This window comes from Mytilus californianus, unplaced genomic scaffold, assembly GCF_021869535.1.
Source record: "Mytilus californianus isolate M0D057914Y unplaced genomic scaffold, xbMytCali1.0.p SCAF_4, whole genome shotgun sequence".
Lineage (NCBI taxonomy): Eukaryota > Metazoa > Mollusca > Bivalvia > Mytilida > Mytilidae > Mytilus > Mytilus californianus.
Genome location: NW_026262690.1, coordinates 124,654,178 through 124,674,631, shown reverse-complemented (window position 1 = coordinate 124,674,631; position 20,454 = coordinate 124,654,178). Strand labels below are relative to the sequence as shown.

The window sequence follows — 20,454 nt, the reverse complement described above, 5'->3', positions numbered from 1 at the left end:
CTTGTATATTTGTATACCGTAAACAACTTTGCATACTGTCTGCATATAATTGCTTCAATGAAAAAAAAAATCAATGTCATTTATATTTTAAACAATTTCCGTTTTTGCAATTCATTGTTATTCAAGCAAGAAAGTTATTAAGTGATTTTTGAATATAAAATTTGCGTGTTGACTTTGCATTATGAAAAATGTTATATTATCAATTTCATTTTGATTATTTGTTGGATGTAGTATCTTCTAAACTGGGTCAATTTGTAGTCCAAAATGAACATCAACTAACCAAGTTTACATATTGTCGCCTACGTATTATAATGCATCAGTTAACACCTGTAATCTATTTGCAAAAACTGTATCATTAAGTTTTGAGCAAGTTATCTAAAGCAAGGCATATTGAATTCTGCTGACAATGTATAAAATTTACCCTGAAATTATTGATTTTTGAAAATCCATAGAAACAGATTATCAAAGTCTGGTATATTTAATCAGATTTATTGTTTATATTTATCTGATAATTGACTTTTTCTAAAACCAGAACTTGAATGAAATCCCTTATAGGTCTTCTGTAAATTAAGGAAATTGAGAGGCTGCATACTATTGTGATTCACAACCAATCTAAAATTATCATGCTTCACTGCAAGAGCCAATTCCTTTTACGACGTTCGACTCATTGACGAAATCACGGCGTGTTATCATCAAAGCGACATCTATTTCCGGAACAAAAAATGGAAGGTGGAATAGATAATTTGGTGATTATTGTTTGATGAATGAGCGTGTGGCATGGTGTAGGTGATCTGATACATATATATATATATAATCAATCATGCTTTGTTTTCCTAATTAGTCCTATAGATAACACCTAATCTCCCATACAACATTTAACTTTATCATTTCCAGAAATGTTATGGAGAAAGAACATCAGACACTAACAGGATTTAATGCATTTCATTTCTCATCATATACAAATGTTAACCTCAAAATGCAATGCTATTTAGTTTCTTTGAAGGTGGTAAATATCTACGAATGAGTACTCAAAGGCAATGCCATTTAGTTTCTTTGAAAGTGGTAAATATCTACGAATAAGTACTCAAAAGCAGTATCATATAGTTTCTTTGAAGGTGGCAAATATCTGCGAATGAGTACTCAAAGGCAATGCCATTAAGTTTCTTTTGACGTGGTAAATATCTACAAATGAGTAATGTTTTAATCATTTTCTTTGAAAAAGTACATTATGGTTTGAAATTAAATCACATAATTCCTGTAGCTTTCTGATAAAATGTATAAAATTCGATTAAATTTAAAGATTCCAAATTTAATTAAATTTAAATCTGATTTTGAAGTACTATGTCTTTGCCTAGGTTGACGGTTTTTAGATCCTGAACTAAAAAGAGAATGATTTATAGCTTGTTTAAAGGAAATTATCAAGTATACCGAGGAAATTGTGGGAGAGAAAAGGCATTTATTGATATGTTAACGTTTTAAATGACAGGATTCAAGTATTTGGGCTTTTAACTTTTTTTGTTTCGAGCGTCATTGGTGAGTCTCTTGAAGACAAAAAGCGAGTCTGGCGTACAAAATTATAAGCCTAGTTTCTTAGATGATTTTTTTTTATATAAAACTATATATAAGACCTGACAGCACTGTATTATCACTGACATCTGAATTGAATGTGCGTGTTTATATATCCGGAAACAAGGTTCAATGAAATGTAGCTTGGGTTATTGAACCATATCAAATGAACATGAAATAGACTTCCAAGAAACAGACAGTTATATGTTAATCTGTTGTTTACGTGTTCAATTGAATACTAGAAACAAATACATAGTTTTATGAAGTTAACAAGTAAAAAAACATTTTTATCTTGACATGATATATTTATAATTTTATCTTCATTATGACAATACAATCTTCAACGTTGATTTGTCAGTAACTTTACATCATGATATGGCCACAGCTATTGTGGCATAGTAATTGCTGGACATTATATCATTGTTAATGATATGTCCTTTACCCATAACTTACCTTTATATCTACAGATATTTAAGATTTAAAACTTGATGAGTACACATTTTCATTTTAAATCATTTTCCAGTTTGCATGCATCTACACGTAAACTGGTAGAAGGACAGTTAAATGGTGTTGCTCATTTCAGACATTTCTTTGACAATCATGTGACCTGTGAAACGGCCTTCGTCAACATTTCTCATCTTTTACTCCAAGAAGTATAATTCTACAATTAAGGCAATTCACGACTAATATAAAGGATATTAACAACCTAAAAATTTAAGTTTATCTCCTAAATTATTTGAGACGACATTGAGCACATAAAGTCAGTTCATTGCAGTAAAATTAATTGACAAGTAGAGTTATAGATAAACTTAAAACGGACAATTTCATCTATTTATCACAATTGAAATGTCACTTCACACAATGGTTATCACTTCACACAATGATTATCACTTCACACAATGGTTATCACTTCACACAATGGTTATCACTTCACACAATGGTTATTTATCATCATCTTTACCTGAACAAAGTTCTCCAAATATTGTAAAATATACACAATAAATAAGAAAAAGAACGGACAATAGGAAAAAAGTGATTTAATGAAGCACACACTTTGACGCGATCATCTACACACACGCGTGTAATGGGTACATCAATGTTATCTTCGTATCCATTCAGAACACAAAAATAGGGGCATAACCATTAAGTAACAGAAAAGCAACAACTTTATTCTGCATTTGAAGTATTTTAACTTTTAGAAAACTTCAGCCACTTTCTCCCATTTTTTGCGATTAATAACACAACAGGTGCAACTAGTAAAGCGGAAATTTCTTACCTTTCCAGAGTCACTTCGCTTTGCCGTTAGTGTTACTCAATCCTAAGATTTTTGTGTGATGTTTTGTGGACCGTTAAATTGTTTGCGTTTTCATTTTCGTCTTTTTGGTCATCACATTGTCTGTTATCTCCGACTTAGGATTTCGTGGTTATTTTTGTACTTTTGTTCTTATACAATAATTCGTTTTAACATTCACATATGTCAAATAACCCATACAATTTTAAGTAGACGATAAAAAAGAAATTTCATTTTAAAAACTGTAACCTATAATTTGTGAGTTCATGATAGACAAAAAAAATATATATATATTGCACAAGTGGAGACAATCAAAATCGAATAAGACAGCAACACCACGGTTTAGATTAAAGAGATGTAAAGACAGTAGTCCAAAAAATACAATACAGAAAACTAAAGATTAAGCAATAATCCCCAAAAAGACGACGAGTTGGGGAGAGCAACTCCGGAAAAGGAAATAGTGGCTTTTACAATAGCGTCACCCGTCTAGGTGTTCATAATTAGAAAACCAGGGATCAGTCATATTTGGAAACAAGTCGTAACGAACCAAAGACGGGTAAAAGATTTTTGTATTTAATTTATAAAAGAAATTAGCTAAATAAAGAACGACAACTGATACCATTTAAAGTTTCTTACCTCTTCACGGATCAATGATGGCTGACGCCGAAAAGCATTGTGTGACAGTTTGCATTGTTTACTTCAGCGCCATTTTGCCGGAAACATCTGGCATAAATGTGCTGTTTACAGATTCCGGCCATTGTATATGAACATGAAAATAAGAATATGTGGTGATTGCCAATGAGACAACTCTCTTTTAAAGACCAAATGACGTAGAAGTAAACAATTACAGGTTATTGTACGGCCTTCAACAATGAACAAAACCCATACCGCATAATAAGCTATAAAACGCTCTGAAATGACAAATATACAACATTTCAAAAGAGAAAACTAACTGCTTGCTTAATGTACAAAACAATAAACGAAAAACAAATATGAACTGATGTTAAACCAATTGTTCCTAAAATAAGCTATTTGACACATTTGATGTGTTTCAACTGATAAAATTTCAATAATAAATACATATCAGAAAGCCGAAAGTCTGAAAGAATCTCCCATCTCTTTCTGATAAAGTGCACGCTATTTCCTTTTATAGTTTCATATTCATTTTCCTATAGCTGATCATTCCTTTGGGCATCAACAATATCATCGTGACCATTGTATCCGTTTGGTTTTTAACCTTTTGTAGATAAGAAAATCTTATTAATTTAAGAATGCTAGACAATGTTCTCGAGACTCGTTTTCACCTGCTCTTTTTCCAACAAAAATCTAATCATATAAACCAAATGTGTAGGAGATTAAAAGACTTTAGCTCGCAGGTTCAATATTTCTGAACATTTTACACAATGAAAATTGCAATGATAAAAATGTTTTTCGTCATGAATATATAAAGATAGAAAAATGTTAACGTTAAAAAATATTCCATTCATTTTCTTTTCATATATATGGTTTTCTGTCGACATTATCATTGTTTATGAGGTAAAAAGGTAAGATGAAATGCACAATTAATTTCCTTTAGATATGGTTTCCGAAAGGATGCGTTTCTGTTTCGGATGTAAAAGAAACTATCTGCATATTAGCATAGTTAACAGTTGAACTCTATGTCAATGTTATCATTTGATTAACAGGAAACCAATTTGAATACAACATATGTACACTAAAGACTTTAAAAATAAAACCAGTAACGGAGAATGCAATCCGATATAATTCAATTATGGAAGCACATCGGAAAATCCTGCTAAACGTTAATTAGGTCAGCTGACATCAATTAAACCACTTTGCCATAACTCTGCTTGAATGCAGTAACATTATTTAAATTGCCATTAAAATTTGAATTGTGCCATTATCCTTCAAACATTTTTTCAAGTGAATTAATTGGATTTATTAAAAGACAAATGACATGGACATTCTTACTTCACACTTTACTGTCCAAGGATGCTGATTTTGTACAGATTTATATAGTATTTATCATGTTTATAGATTTATACTTTGTTTAAGTTATGTACAAAATTAATGTATTTTTCATACAAATCATATAATATCTATGGGCGGCTGTTTTACGTCCAGCGGGCAATTAAATGCATATTCACGACGAGCACTTGTCAATGCAAAATGATAATGAACCCTGCAATGTCTTTGAACGAGCCGTATTTTTAACGTGCTGGTTAATAAGTTCGTGGGAGGACTTTTCTACTTAGCTGGAAATATTATTCTGATACCGAGCGTGCCTTGTGGAGAAGCAGCAAATACAAAAAAATTCTGTGTACAGATTTTATAAGATTTTTATCTCAAAGAGTTAACTTACAAAGTGTTTACATCGACATAAAAAATATGTAAAATAAAATAGAATGAATTGCCTGACATTGTAGCCTGACACATTGTTTCACTACTTAGTATGTGAATATCAAAAATATTTACAATTCGATGAAAATTAAACGCAATGTTTTGGTAGACAAACTAGCTTTCACAGGCGAGTATCTATTCAGGTAAAACACGGGGAAGAGATTTATAACTTTTGTAGCTCATCGTACAGTTTGCTCAATTAGTTCTAGTTGTGCTGCATAAAATTGTATGACACTCAAGATTTTCCTTTTGGTTAATGAAATCTGTAGAAAGGTTATTTTGTAACGTACATTAATCAATTAAAAAGATATTAAGGACGCAGCCTCAATTTAAACTTAATCTTTATCTTTCCTGATTCTGTTTTTTCCCCAACTTTTTCTTTTAAGCCATCGGGTTCTCAAGTCTGGGGTTGGTGGATCTAAAAGTTATCTCTCCCCCCTTTTCCACGCGGTGCAATAATAATATGATAACACACATTTTTCTATTTCGCTGCTTTTTAGAAATTTTAATCGCTTTAATCTAGACTAATGGGACAATTGAGTAAGAAGATACATTTGCGATATATCTCAGCTATCTCAGTTAAATTAGCACTAAGTCTTGTATATGTCTTTAGGTTTTTTCGAGGTGGTAAAAGTCACACGTGCAGTTCCGACTAAAATAAGTACAACTAGCTTTATCATAATTACAAAATGATAAATGGAGAACAAATATTAAAACGAGACTTCTATAATAGTCCTTATAAAACCGTGTAACTTATACAGAAATGATAGTCACTGTCGTATGACGTCACGTACATTTATGTTAGAGATTAAATTAAAACATTTAACATTCAAATGTTCATTTGATTTAACATTTAAAACATACAGCCCGTTATTACGTGCATTACCTCATACGAAAATGTTTCCAAAGCTCAAAAAATATCGCTATTTAAATCTAAGCTATATTTATATCAGAAAATAGCGTGAAGACGGGCAAAGTTATATATTGTAACTGATAGTCGGAAATCGGTTCAGAAATAGCACAAGTTTATTGCTGTTTAAAAAGCATTATCTTGAAACGATATCTTCATTCATAAGCAACTGAGGTTTTATTGATTTTCCTTATGATCAACCGCTCCTAATTCCAAACTAAGCCGAGGGGAAACACGTTTGGAATCAAACTAGTTTTTTTTTTATATAATTATAAGAATATAGAAAATGGCTTGTAGTGTTTAATAACCAATTATATTTATCGAACAAAATTATAATTGGTCCTTCTAGAGACAGTTTGTTTGTAGGTACATGGTGGTATGCACATTATAATCAACCAAGTAATTGCCTTGTTTTGTTCAAAACCTGCTGATGACTCTGAACAATATTGGTTCTGTGTTTGGTCCCTGTGGCGAGACTCAATTTAGTATCATTATCTTAAAACGTTTATTTGGATATTGTGATCTGAAATAAAGTGCAATATGAAACAGACCTTGTCATGTATAAGACCATGAAAGGAAAATAATGGCAGGTTGGACATATGGTTTAGAACAACTGCTCAAATTGAATATAATAGGCGGCTTGGGATGTAAATTTGCAGTGTCTTTGATTTTTTATCTGATTAAAATTTAAAAAAATACTTTTTCTTAACCTCAAATGACCAAAGCATTAACTCGATCATAGACTATGTAAACCCCCAAACAAGTTGCTAACCTAAAGTTGTCATATCTTTGCAATCAATTATACATTTTTTTAAAATATTTTCACTTAGATCAAACATAGTTTTACTCATTAAATTCATACTTCATTATGAATGACTGGTCCTAAACTGTTTAATATGACGGAAACAGCAAAATAGTGACATAAACAACTACAGACTTAGGTAGAGTACTGTAATGATGTCAATCGTAACTAACCAATCAAAAGTAGCATTACAGTCATGTTGAATGAAACAACACCATGAGTCAGCAAGCAAACGCCTGTAACAGGAAGAAAACAAAGCGACAGCAATATGTCAGGGGTAAAAAACCATACCGCATGTACTTTGATCATAGATATAACAGCCATTATTTATATGATTTGATGCACTGTGTGATCATTTTGGAAATTATTTCCTCGATATTGGTGCCCGAAACCAAATAATTGAAATCTGACAACAGGGAAACTTCGGGTGACCATGCGGTGCTTCGAAAATTTGAGGAATGATCCAGACGAGGAACTTCGAGTGTGAAATATTTACCAAAGATAAAAACAAACAAAAAAGGCCACCAGCTAAGGAACGGAACACGTGTGTGTCTGGGTGATGACCTTACATTTACAAGCAAACACTATAAGGAAATGTGAAGTAAATCCAGAATCACTTGTCACAATGTCAAAAGGAAGGTGCAACTATCAACAACAAAAAAAGTAAAGACAGAAAATACAAAGACAGCAACAGAAATCTAAACTGATAAAATCAGGATTATAAAAAAGCTTAACAAAACAGTCAGAGACAATTGGCAACATTCAGAACATCGAAGAATGACCATAAACACAAATAATATTGAGAAAGTCGGGAAATAGAATAAAAAAACATTACAATGTAGTAATTTGAAATAATCAACACAGCATAACAACTCTGATTTACCGTGATGCCAGTGGAGGCACACTATTATCATGTTAAACTATTACTGTAACTTGCATGATAACTGTCAGAATTATCAGAAACATTGATGACAAGGATCGAAACAGTGAAAGTATGTCCCTTTAGTCTCTAGTGGAGAGCTGTCTCATTGTCACATCTCCTAATCTTTATATTGTGTAATGAACAGTACTGTGGTTTTTATGGAATATGGAGTGGTTTACATAGATAGAGCTCTAACGTGTCGTATATTATCCTCTAGTTTTTAAATGTTCTTTCCGTACAGAAATTTGAGTTTTATTAGTTTAGTAAACAGGCTGTTATTAAAGATGGATAGTAACACGAGTTCAACAGTAATGACAATCCCCGCGATAACGTTTGTTAATGGATATTAAGTGAACAACAAAATGATTAAATAAGATCGATTCTATGTCTAAATACCAATAAATAGCATTTAAACCAAAAACAAAATGACACCTTGACGTTTAACAAACATCTCCTTTTATTTATAGAAATTAAATAAATTTTGTATATCGGACATGTATTTCTGCATTCATCTCTGTCGGGTATACTATTCCTCTTCTTCTTCTTCTTCTGTGCTCTTGGTTCAAATCTATAGCTACGGTTTTTTTTCAGGACACAAAATGTAAAGATATTAAGATGTGGTAACTCTCCACCAGACACCAAATGACGTATCTATAGAAGACCGTATATATTATGTTACATACTTTTATTGATATAACTGCATAATTCATATTTATACCTTGGATCAGTATGTTAAAAGCTTCATTATGGGTTTGACTCGTCAGATAAAACAAAATATTAATTTATTTTCGTTTTTTTTTGTTTTTAGATTTGGTCAAGTGTGTGTAGGAACTTAAATGAATTCACAATATAAACCCTTGTTTTCCAATTTATTCGATATAATCTTAACTTCAATAATTACCACAGTTATTTTTGGTAAATTATTTATATTATTAACCAACTTCTCATATTGTGTGGTATTCTCGCAATATTTACTCAATCTATAAGGACTGAAATCATTAAACAGAAATTTGCTTTATTCAATTTCATATAAATCAAATTTAGTTGATTTATGAACTGAATGTTGTGTTTAATGATTTTCTGTAATTTAATTTTCATATATAAGGACATTAGATAATAAACGAAGTTCTCAAGGGTGACACTGTCAATATCTGACAATCCACGTAAATATATATTGTGTAAACACTATGTCATAACCTACACATATGTAAGAGGGTCTAGAAGGGTATTCTTCATTTCTGTTTTCTTTAACCTTTTAGGATATTTTTCTTTGATCTTTTTTTTTTGTCGATTATTTATATGGATTTAAGCACCCCATAATTCTTTATTCTTTTAAATTTGTTGCCATTTTTCTTTATTCTTTATTTTCATTCACAAATTATATGGCCGATTATTCTCAGGCTATCTGTTAAACCTTTTCCAAGCCCTCATTTAATAACTCAAAAGATATGTGTGTTGAATATGAAAGAAACATATTCAGCAGACAAGTGTATTTAAAACGATAAACTACTTTTGCATTGCACAATGCAAAAAGAGTGCAATAACTTGAAAAGGAGGCGGACGATAAGAGATCATAAGAGAGGGGCGGATGGATAATTTTTTGGGACGTCTGGATTGGACCTTTATTTTTTGCGGGAATTCGGGATCACGCCTGCATTTTTGCAGGAATGGATTTACCCTTATCGGGACTCGGGAATTAAAGATTGGTTTTTCGGGGTCCGCGAAAGAAGGTTTTATCTTTTCAAGAATTCACGACGACACCCCATCCTAAGAAATAAAGAAGACAACCAAAAACCATAAGTAGCAAGAAAAACAGACAACAACACAGCGCAAAGACAAAAGACGAATATAAAATCATTATCCTTAAAATACTACACAGTAGACTAAATGTTAAATAACACGAACCGCACTGAAATAGGGATATAAACTCATTTCTGTAAACACTTTCTGTTCCGTGACTTGTGACGCGAGTAGTTTTGCTTATGACAAGCAAAATTAATTTTTCTCGGACTTCTCTTGAACTGAATTTTAATGTGCGTATTGTTATGCGTTTACTTTTCTACATTGGCTAGAGGTATAGGGGGAGGGTTGGGATCTCATAAACATGTTTAACCCCGCCGCATTTTTGCGCCTGTCCCAAGTCAGGAGCCTCTAGCCTTTGTTAGTCTTGTATTATTTTTAATTTTAGTTTCTTGTGTACAATTTGGAGTTTAGTATGGCGTTCATTATCACTGAACTAGTATATATATTTGTTTAGGGGCCAGCTGAAGGACGCCTCCGGGTGCGGGAATTTCTCGCTACATTGAAGACCTGTTGGTGACCTTCTGCTGTTGTCTGTTCTATGGTCGGGTTGTTGTCTCTTTGACACATTCCCCATTTCCATTCTCAATTTTATTATGAAAAAAATGACGTCCATCCATAAAATTTCATTACAAATAGTAGTGGGATTAATCTAAGCAATTCAAATGGAAAACAAACGAAATAGGATTTGTTTTGTTAATAGCGCAAAAGTCCTAAAACTGCTTTTCTGAATTTATCGATTTGTTATTCCACAGTTATTAAGCGTATGGCAATGATGAACTTTATATCTAAATAAGGAGATGTGGTATCGACTATCTAAATGAACTGGATTTAAGCACTTATAGCTTTTCATAACCACCTTAATTAAAGTCATACGATACCGCAAATTAAACAAAAAGTTGAATAGTAAACTATCAAACACATGTACATAGACGTTCTTGTAAAAGAAAATTCTTTCTTTTATCCAAATCTTCAAAAATGTACTGCTATTGCATTTTTGTCTTCCCGTACTTTAATTCGCCGAAGCTTTTCCGTCTGCAGTAACCTTAACCATAGATGTATAAACCCAGAAATTAGTAGTACTTTTGCTAATTAATATTCATAATATGTAAATGAGAATTGTACCACGTGATAATAGTTTGAACTGGACTGGCTTGATATCATTAAAATCTTTAAAACACGGATATTATAAGTTGCCCGTCACACAGTCCTTGTTTATAATCACTCTGATATTTCCGTAAAGTTGTCAGGCGGTCAAAATCAAAACAATGAACGCGAATTTAGTGAATTTTTCTTGTTTTCGTGAGTTTATTCTTCTTGAAATAGGGGCATTTTAACTTTACGTGGGAACCTAGAGTTCAACGACCACACATACAAGGTTTGGACTTGCTTATTCTTTGGACATTCAAGTTTTAAGTTTCATCCCGGCAACCTGTTTTTGTAATGACCTTGCTAGCCAATTTTCAACACGAAGTTTGCAAATTTGACGTTTCAGCCATTTTAGCCTGTATTTTATACTGCAATGTTAAAAGCCTCTGGCTTCGATTTTTAAAATAGCTCAGGAACCTTGATTTTTGCAACGACAGTCATTATGTTTCGTTTAAATGGTGTATTTTGTTGTGTATATTTATTTTCTGTCCCGGCAACCTGTCTATCACTTAAATTAAAGTTAAAACAGACATTTTTTTCAAAATTCCCTATCATTTCAATATAATTTCCGTGTCCCGTATCCGATTTCTTTAGTATAATATTCAAATAAGCAAAGTGGCGTTGATTTCTGGATATGGCCTTAACCATGACATCTCTCGTTAGAAATTCGGCAACCACACCGCGCATGGGCGAATGGAAATGTTATCAATAGATTCTGGAAGAAAAAATTAATATACTAAATCATTTAACAACTTTAATGACAAAGTGAAACGCATGGATAATATAAAAAAAAAAACCCAAATAAACATGACTCTATTATCTCGCTTATTTTTCATGTGCACAATGATTCTGTGTTGATTGAAGCAGCTAAAGTTTTCGCTCGACAATCAACGAATGAACTATTTTTTTTGTCGATTATACGTTAAGCTTTATATGTAAAAAAAAAAGTACACAGAGGACTTAGTGTGGCATATATGTATGCATTGGTTCAATAATTACCTTAACATCATAATCACCAGAAACTCGTTTTATATGATTTTAACAAACGTATGTCTATTTCATATAAATCAATATTTGTAAAGTTTCATAGTTTTTATAATTTTTTTCCTTAATGTTTTTTTGCTTTATGTATTGTTTTATACATTAAATGATTAAGTTTTTACTGCTATTTTATGAAAATTATTCAGTTATAGCTATTAGAACACTCACTACAAAAACATTCTGATGTATCTGTGGTTTTAGGGAAAAATAATACTACTTAAAATATTATATTTCAAAGAACTTCGGGGAAAACATCATTATTTAATCAATAAGATTACCCATTCAACAATTTCTGAAGAAAAACTCGTTACAGATACATGATGTCGTTATAAATTTGCTGTAAGAAGAGACCAGGAATGGATTTATATATTTACTCATCCATACTTTACATTCATTCCTTTGTTTGGATGGTAGAAATAAACGCAATAAACCCAAATAGATATCAGATTGAGAAAGTATTAGCTGATTGTCAACATGGTTGTAGGAATTTCAGTTTATGTTCGTTCAACTGATGAAAAAAAGTTTATTGATATTTTTGAGCTGCTATTATAATATGTTTTATTATATCTACATAATATTATGTTATTATAGTGTCACTTATTAATTGATAAAATATCGAATATGTTAATATATATAAAACCATCGTTATAATAATATAGTCATATCATGCCCCGGGAAAATAACCGATTATTATGCCCTGTGTTTATGACATCAACTTAACGTTCCTGCTAGGATTGCTTAAGTTAAATTTAATAAAAAATGTTCATTCTTCTTGATTAGATAACAAATATTCACATTTAGTAAAATGAGAAGAGGATTAGAAATATTTTGGTCGAGGTATAAAAGGGAGTTGATTGATTGATTTATTATTGGTGTTTAACGCTATTTTCAGCACTATTTTGCTAATTCGTGGCGGCCAGTTTTTATTGGTGGAGGAAGCCGGATTCCAGGAGAGAACCAGGACCTTCAGCAGGAAAACTGACAATTCTAGTCAATTAAAATTGGAGTCGAACGCACCTGCTACGTGTGGGGTTCCAACAAACAACCACACTGTTAACAGGCTAGTAATACAATAGAAGAACTACTTAGACCACTCGACCACTAAGGTCCTGACAAAGGAGGAGATTTGACCACTCGACCACTAAGGTCCTGACAAAGGAGGAGATTTGACCACTCGATCACCAAGGTCCTGACAAAGGAGGAGGTTTGACCACTCGACCACCAAGGTCCTGACAAAGGAGGAGGTTTGACCACTCGACCACCAAGGTCCTGACAAAGGAGGAGGTTTGACCACTCGGCCACCAAGGTCCTGGCAAAGGAGGAGGTATGTGCGCAAGTCAAAAATATTTGCGACAAAATTCTTTCAAAATATGTTGGTATGATGAATAGACGTTTGGGAAGACTTTGCGACAGAATTCTTTTTCTAAGATATTGCATGCATAGTCTTTCAGATGTCTTCTTCGTGAGACTAAGAGTCATCGGATCCATCAAATTTAACCCCAAAAAGATGAATTAGTTTTATTTACTTGAATGGCTAAGCTTTACTGTAAAACACGTGTACATAGACTTTCTTTCAAAGAAAATAGTTTATCTTATACAAATCTTCAGAAATATTCCGCTATTGGATTATTGTAGTCCTGTACTGTAATTCGCAGACAGCTTTTACGTATTCAGTAAAACTTCACCATGACACCTCTCCTTATAAATTCGACAATCACACCTCAAAAGTGCGAAGGGGAAAAACCGTGGGGGTAGAAAAAGTAAATAAATTAGGGGGAAGAATACACCAAATCATTTAACAGTGTTATGACACAAAGTCTGCTTTACAATAGAAAGGCATGAAAAATATAAAAAAAAAATAGATAACTATCGCTCTATCATCTCATGTATTATACACGAGCTCCATGATTCTGTGTTGACTATTTATCAAGGTCTCGATCGGTAAAACTTCGAAACCGAAACCAGAGATTTGATAAGCAGTCAAAGTTTTCGATCAACAATCAACGAATGTTAAATATTTGTCGATTAAAAGTTATGAAAACGTTGTAACTGTAAAAATCGTGCACCAAGGACTAAGTAAAAAAGTCCTTACAGAAGTACATGTAAGTGTAATTCAGATGCCACTTGATAGACTTCGGAATCAAATTCTTTCAAAAGAAAAATCTTTGTGTTATTCTGAAGTCTTAAGGAGAAGACTTTGCAACACAGTTCTTTTAAAAGATGCTGATGTGATCAAAACCTCTTTCAGGACTTTTATCGATATTATATTCAATTTGATAAATATCTATGAATATCTTTCCTCCACTGTGCCAATTACGATCTACTTGTAATATTACAATCAGAATTTTGCACTGAAAGAGCCAAAGTAGTTTTATCCTATTTCCTTTTTAAATTGCAATAAATAAAGTCCACATAGTATATCAGAATTTTCGAGCATTTGTCATTTAATGATGAACTACATAATTCATTTTTAATAATAAATCTTCCTTAAGATGTGACATTTTATAATAAAAATAAGGATAAAAGATATATAAGACTTTCACTGAATAGTTTTCCTCATTCTTAAGGAGGTTGTAATATTGCCACATCAGCAGTTTTTTTTTTTTTTTTTTTTGCAATAATTTGCAATTCTACAGAGAAATAGAGAGAGAGAGAGAGAGAGAGAGAGAGAGAGAGAGAGAGAGAGAGAGAGAGAGAGAGAGAGAGAGAGAGAGAAAATGAATTGTAAATTCTCGGTCCTCATTTTTATTGTCCAGATTTTATTGATTTTAAATCATTGTACAAATATTCTCATATTTAATTCTCCTGGTTTTTCAACAGGGTGATACTGCATATTTTGTCATTATTGAGCGACCATTATTGATATATTTAATTTGATTGTTTTGTTTGTCACCATGTAAGGAAGTCGAACTAGGTGCCATGTAAGGAAGTAGAATTAGGTGAGAGATTAAAATAAAAATGATCCAACACATATAATTTGAAACTCTAGAAACACAATATTTGACTCGAACAAATTTTAAGACATTCACTTGGAAGTTTTTTTTCCTACTAAATATTTTCAGCGAGTCATACCAATGTGTACTTATAACTTCTGTTTTCATTTTGTCAATTATTCTCTTTACTCAAACAGATTTGTGTTCGGTCTCTTTAAATTTTCATGCATGTGTATGTATATGTGTAGATAATTCATCTAACAAGTTATGAGGAGATCATATATTTATCCCCTCCAAAATCTTTTATCTTGTATATTGTGTACTGTTGTTTGTCTTTTAGTTGGTTTTTTTCGTTTTTGCCATGGCATTGTCAGTTTGTTTTCGACTTATGAGTTTGAATGTCCCTTTGGTACCTTTCTCCTCTCTTTTATGTTTCCTCACATTTCTCATTTCATAAAATTGAGAATGGAAATGGGGAATGTGTCAAAGAGACAACAACCCGACCAAAGAGCACACAACAGCCGAAGGCCACCAATGGGTCTTCAATGCAGCAAGAAACTCCACCACCCGGAGGCGTCCTTCAGCTGGCCCCTAAACAAATATGTATACTAGTCCAGTGATAATGGACGTCATACTAAACTCCAAATTATACACAAGAAACTAAAATTAAAAATGATACAAGACTAACAAAGGCCAGAGGCTCCTGACTTGGGACAGGCGCAAAAATGCGGCGGGGTTAAACATGTTTTTTGAGGTCTCAACCCTCCCCCTATACTTCTAGCCAATGTAGAAAAAACAAACGTACAACAGTACGCACAATAAAACTCAGTTTAAGAGAAGTCCGAGTCAACATGGACTAGTATTGTATAGCTGTTTTTACTCCTCTCCTACCTGCCTAATTTTTGGAATTGCTCATTAAGGATTACTAGTTTTTTGTATTTGAAAATGAGAAGACGTGGCATAATAAAAAATGAGAATCTGGCTGGGTTAAACATGTTTGTTAGAGGTCAACTCTCTCCTAACTTTTAACGCTCAAAAGATCGGTATGAGGCACAAAACCATTAACATAAAAACATTAGACACATCGAAAATCTAGTTCAAAGCTAATTACAACTAATAAATAAATCATGTTCTCCTAGACTAAAGTATCAATCAGTACACATTTAACGGATTTAGTGTAATAACGTCATAAACAGTCAAAGAAACGCATGACCTTGTTTGTTAGAGGTCAACTCTCCCCTTGAAAAAATTGGGATAGTGGATGTAACAGCACAACATAAAAACAACATGTAATATCAATTGGAAAAACAAGCTTGACTGATCAATTGTTTATCCATAAAGACCTATCTTGCAATAGTGCTGACGTAATACACATAAATCTCCGTCGAATAAACAATAAACAAAGGTATCACAAATTAATCAATATCTGATCAACTTCAATGACTTTTTAATTTCCTCCTTCATTCTTTATGTACGCCAGTAGGATTTATAAGACGTTGTAATGTACAATAACATTGAGAAAAATATTAAAAACAGACAGGGTTTATGAACTGTTAGCAATATAACTGTTAAGATTGATTTTCATATTGACAAAGGGTTAATTATTCAACCTTTGCTTTTATGTTTGGTTTGATAGGCAGTCTAGCATTGTGAATGCATCTTTCTTTGTTGATGTCTTTCATCAAGATGATTCTTTAAATTACATTTTTGAAAGACTTTTTACATAAAACATATTAGCTGGCAATGTAATTAGCGAATAAGATCCATGGAATGTTATTGTAGAAAGATTGAAGATAAAAAAAGTAATAACAACCTTTAAAAACAACAGATTCAACTTCTCAATTTGAAGGCAAAGACTAGAAGTTCATTGTAAGTTATGTCACTAAATAATAAAAGTCCTACAGTTTGTATTATTGGTTAAATTTTACCTGATCGAGTGTGCCGGTAACTGAGAGCAGCTCCGTTTAAGTAAATTTTACCTGATCGAGTGTGCCGATAACTGAGAGCAGCTCCGTTAGAGTAATTTTTCCTGATCGAGTGTGCCGATAACTGAGAGCAGCTCCATCTAAGTAAATTTTACCTGATCGAGTGTGCCGGTATCTGAGAGCAGCTCCGTTTAAGTTAATTTTACCTGATCGAGTGTGCCGATAACTGAGAGCAGCTCCGTTTAAGTAAATTTTACCTGATCGAGTGTGCCGGTAACTGAGAGCAGCTCCGTTTAAGTAAATTTTACCTGATCGAGTGTGCCGATAACTGAGAGCAGCTCCGTTTAAGTAAATTTTACCTGATCGAGTGTGCCGGTAACTGAGAGCAGCTCCATTTAAGTATATTTTACCTGATCGAGTGTGCCGGGAACTGAGAGCAGCTCCGTTTAAGTAAATTTTACCTGATCGAGTGTGTCAGTAACTGAGAGCAGCTCCGTTTAAGTAAATTTTACCTGATCGAGTGTGTCGGTAAATGAGAGCAGCTCCGTTTAGGTAAGTTTTACCTGATCGAGTCTGCCGGTAAATGAGAGCAGCTCCGTTTGAGAAAAGATAAACTCATAAATGTTAAAAAATCTGAAAAAGAAGAAACATTGGCCATAAAACAAATCTATGTGTAACAGCAGTCTCCGACATACATTGCTTTCCCTTCCTTGATATTTTACAATATTTCAGCTTTTAGAGATACATGAGTTAAGAATATACGGTAATGTTGTTTAAAATTTTGTTTACAGTTTTTATTCATCATATACTTCTGAAAGTGTATTTTGACGTTAAATGTAAAAAAAATATTAAGAAATAATGTTCTTTTACTTTATTTTTCTAGTTCCTCCATATGAAGCTGCTGCTATAGCCACAGGACTTATAAGTGTTGGATTAATTATGGCAGCTATAGTTATATTTATCTGTTGGAAATTCCCTATATGTAGATCTAGGACTTTCTGGGACAGACAAACAAAAAGAATACTTAGGAAATTATACAGTAAGTAAAATGCTAATAATATCGTCTTGAATAAAAAATAAAAGTTGACAGATAATATTAGCATACATCAAGTTATTGTTCCTTATCTTGATGCTTTCGCTTAATCTGATCCGATGTCAACCATTCGCTTGTAATGATCTGGCAGAGCTCCGTGCAAGACCTTTCGAGGATCCTCGGGATTTGCCGTAATGTTACATAACTTCAAATGTTTTGAAGTTGAAATTCCATTGGTTGACGCAATGATTACCAAAATAGAAAGCAGAACGGATCGGATCGTTGGCAAACCTTTGTACGGGAAGCTGTAATTTAATCGGATTTTTCCTATAGTGGTTCTTACATATTAAACTAGAAAATAAAAATGTCCATATATGACTATCAAATGCATTTTTAGAGAGAATGGAGAATAATGGGGTGCTAAAACATAAAAAAACAAAACAAAGCATAATTGCAAAATATAAAAAATAGAGAAAAAAAGGCCTTAAAAAGAAATGAAGGACCCTCATCCAGACCCGCTTGCATGACATAATGCGGCAATTATCAGTATATAGCTTATTTCATCAGCTACCTGTCTGTAGCATCTGACGTTTGTTTCCGGTGTCTGCTGGGAGAATCCATTAATCGTCTGCAATTTGTACAACATTTGTAATTATAGTATATAGAACAGACATTTTCCCGAATAAAGGCATTATATATACAATTTAGAGCTAAAATTTGATGAAGCTTTGTAGTTGTGTAATCTACTTATAATCTTCTTCATTAAATATTTAGATATACTCAGCAATAGTTCTAATAGAAATCACACCTACCTGCGGTCAAAAACATTCGAGTACGATTATCGTACTCAGACTCAAAAAATTTTGTATTCCGAGTACTTGGTTAAGTTTATGAGCCAGAACCCTCAGACCAAGAGTTATTTACTGTGAACTGTAAGATTTAATACGAAAAAGAGGGCAAAGTCTTGTCGATTGGCACCTTTGCCTGACTGTGTATAATATTATTGGGCCGATGATAAGATCGCACGAGGCAACAGTTTGTGCAATGACAGTTCCGATGCGAGAACCTATCAGTAATGCGGTTAATACTTGGATCAAATTTCGAAAGTAGATTTCAAAATTCTTTAAGATTGAGAAAATATCCCCCCCCCTTATAGATAATATGGACTGTCGTATTTGATACCAGGTGAGTAAACGGCTGCTCGCTACTCCCTAGTGTAAAAAATTACAACTGAAATGTATGTGTTACTTTTTATGCAAATAAATCATTTTATACCTTTTAGTTTTTTTTTATATTTTCGTATTTTGCTGTAATGCTAAATATCTCTACTGCAAGATCAAGTCCTTCCAGATATACTTTCCGTTAGCCCTGAATAAGGGTCTGGATTTTGGGGGGGGGGGGGTGCTTCAATTCTATATTCTGTTTGGCTAATTTTCTGTAATATTGGTTCATTATTCTCTATTCAGTAAACCTTTTCTTCAAGACCCTCCTGAATTGTCATGTGACTTTTGTCATTAAAACTTTCTAAATTAAAATTAATCATAATACGTATCTCAGAATTTGAATTGAATTGTCCTACAAACGCAACACTGTTTTCAAATATTGCATTTTAGCTTAAAGTACAAGTAAAGCAAGTATGTCAGGGTCTGTGTGATAACAATTGTAAAGCGTAATGTAGTAATAGTTCCCCTGGGATTAAGCTAACTACAACCTGACTGTCAAGTCCGATCGACAATAGATGTTACTCAAATCACATGATACGCCAAGTGTCACATGAGAAATTAAATGCAAAACATCAGACGATATAGCCAGTTAATATTGGTTAGATCTGCACCAAAAACTAATTTCAAGCAGCAGACTCTGTTGTATTAAAACCTAATATCGGTTAGACTAATAAAGAAGTAGATATTATTTATCGTAATGTTACTTAGACTAATAATGTACAATAAAGACGTTTTCAAGCACTCACTTGTACCCGATCAACATTCTAAATCAACAGTTCATTTGTCATGTTAGGAATTGAAGATTAATTTTCAAGATAGCAATGACTATTGTCAATTTATTTCCTTGTTAAATATATTCAATTTGGTTTTCAAGCACGACTCAATGGAGTTGATATCAGTTGATCATTCAGTAATGGTAAATGGTATTACGCGACAATTCTAGACAAAGCTTCATAAGGGCTAATTTGAGAAGATTGAATTATTATATTTCTGCAGGCGACAGTAGTATCACGAAATATGATTGGTTAATTATATTGTTGTTAACCTTGATTTTACAATAACGTAATTCATTTCTCTGAGTGTGGTTATCTTACAGCAACACCTGTTGATCAGATGGCGACTTGGCGACTTTCAGATTTCATTCCTCACTATGAAAAATTAATTCATCTGTTTCAGAATTGAAAGACATTGTCGGTAGTCTTATTTAAGTGTTATTAGGTAGACCGAAGCACGTTTTGTATTGAGGCGCGTTCCACAGCTTTAGCATAGTCGTAAAATAAATACAGATACAGAAATTTCATATTGCATGGTGTTTCGAAAAAGATGTAAGGCCAATTAATATGTTTTAATCACAGGGTTGTCAGATCTAAATGCTTTCATTTTTGTATCTTTTTTTGTATTTCGTATTTCTTTATTTTTTTGGAGAGAGTAGGAGAGGGTGTACTCAGGTCGATTTTGA

General features: G+C 32.8%; 1 protein-coding gene across 1 annotated transcript in view; it reads left to right on the top strand.

Annotated features, from left to right (window-relative positions):
• Positions 1–20,454, top strand: part of LOC127739337 (rabphilin-1-like) — a 75,292-nt gene that overhangs the window by 7,400 nt on the left and 47,438 nt on the right. The window contains exon 2 of the mRNA XM_052251014.1: positions 17,623–17,778. Coding sequence (XP_052106974.1) covers positions 17,623–17,778 — 156 coding nt within the window. The remainder of the gene's footprint in view (positions 1–17,622; positions 17,779–20,454) is intronic.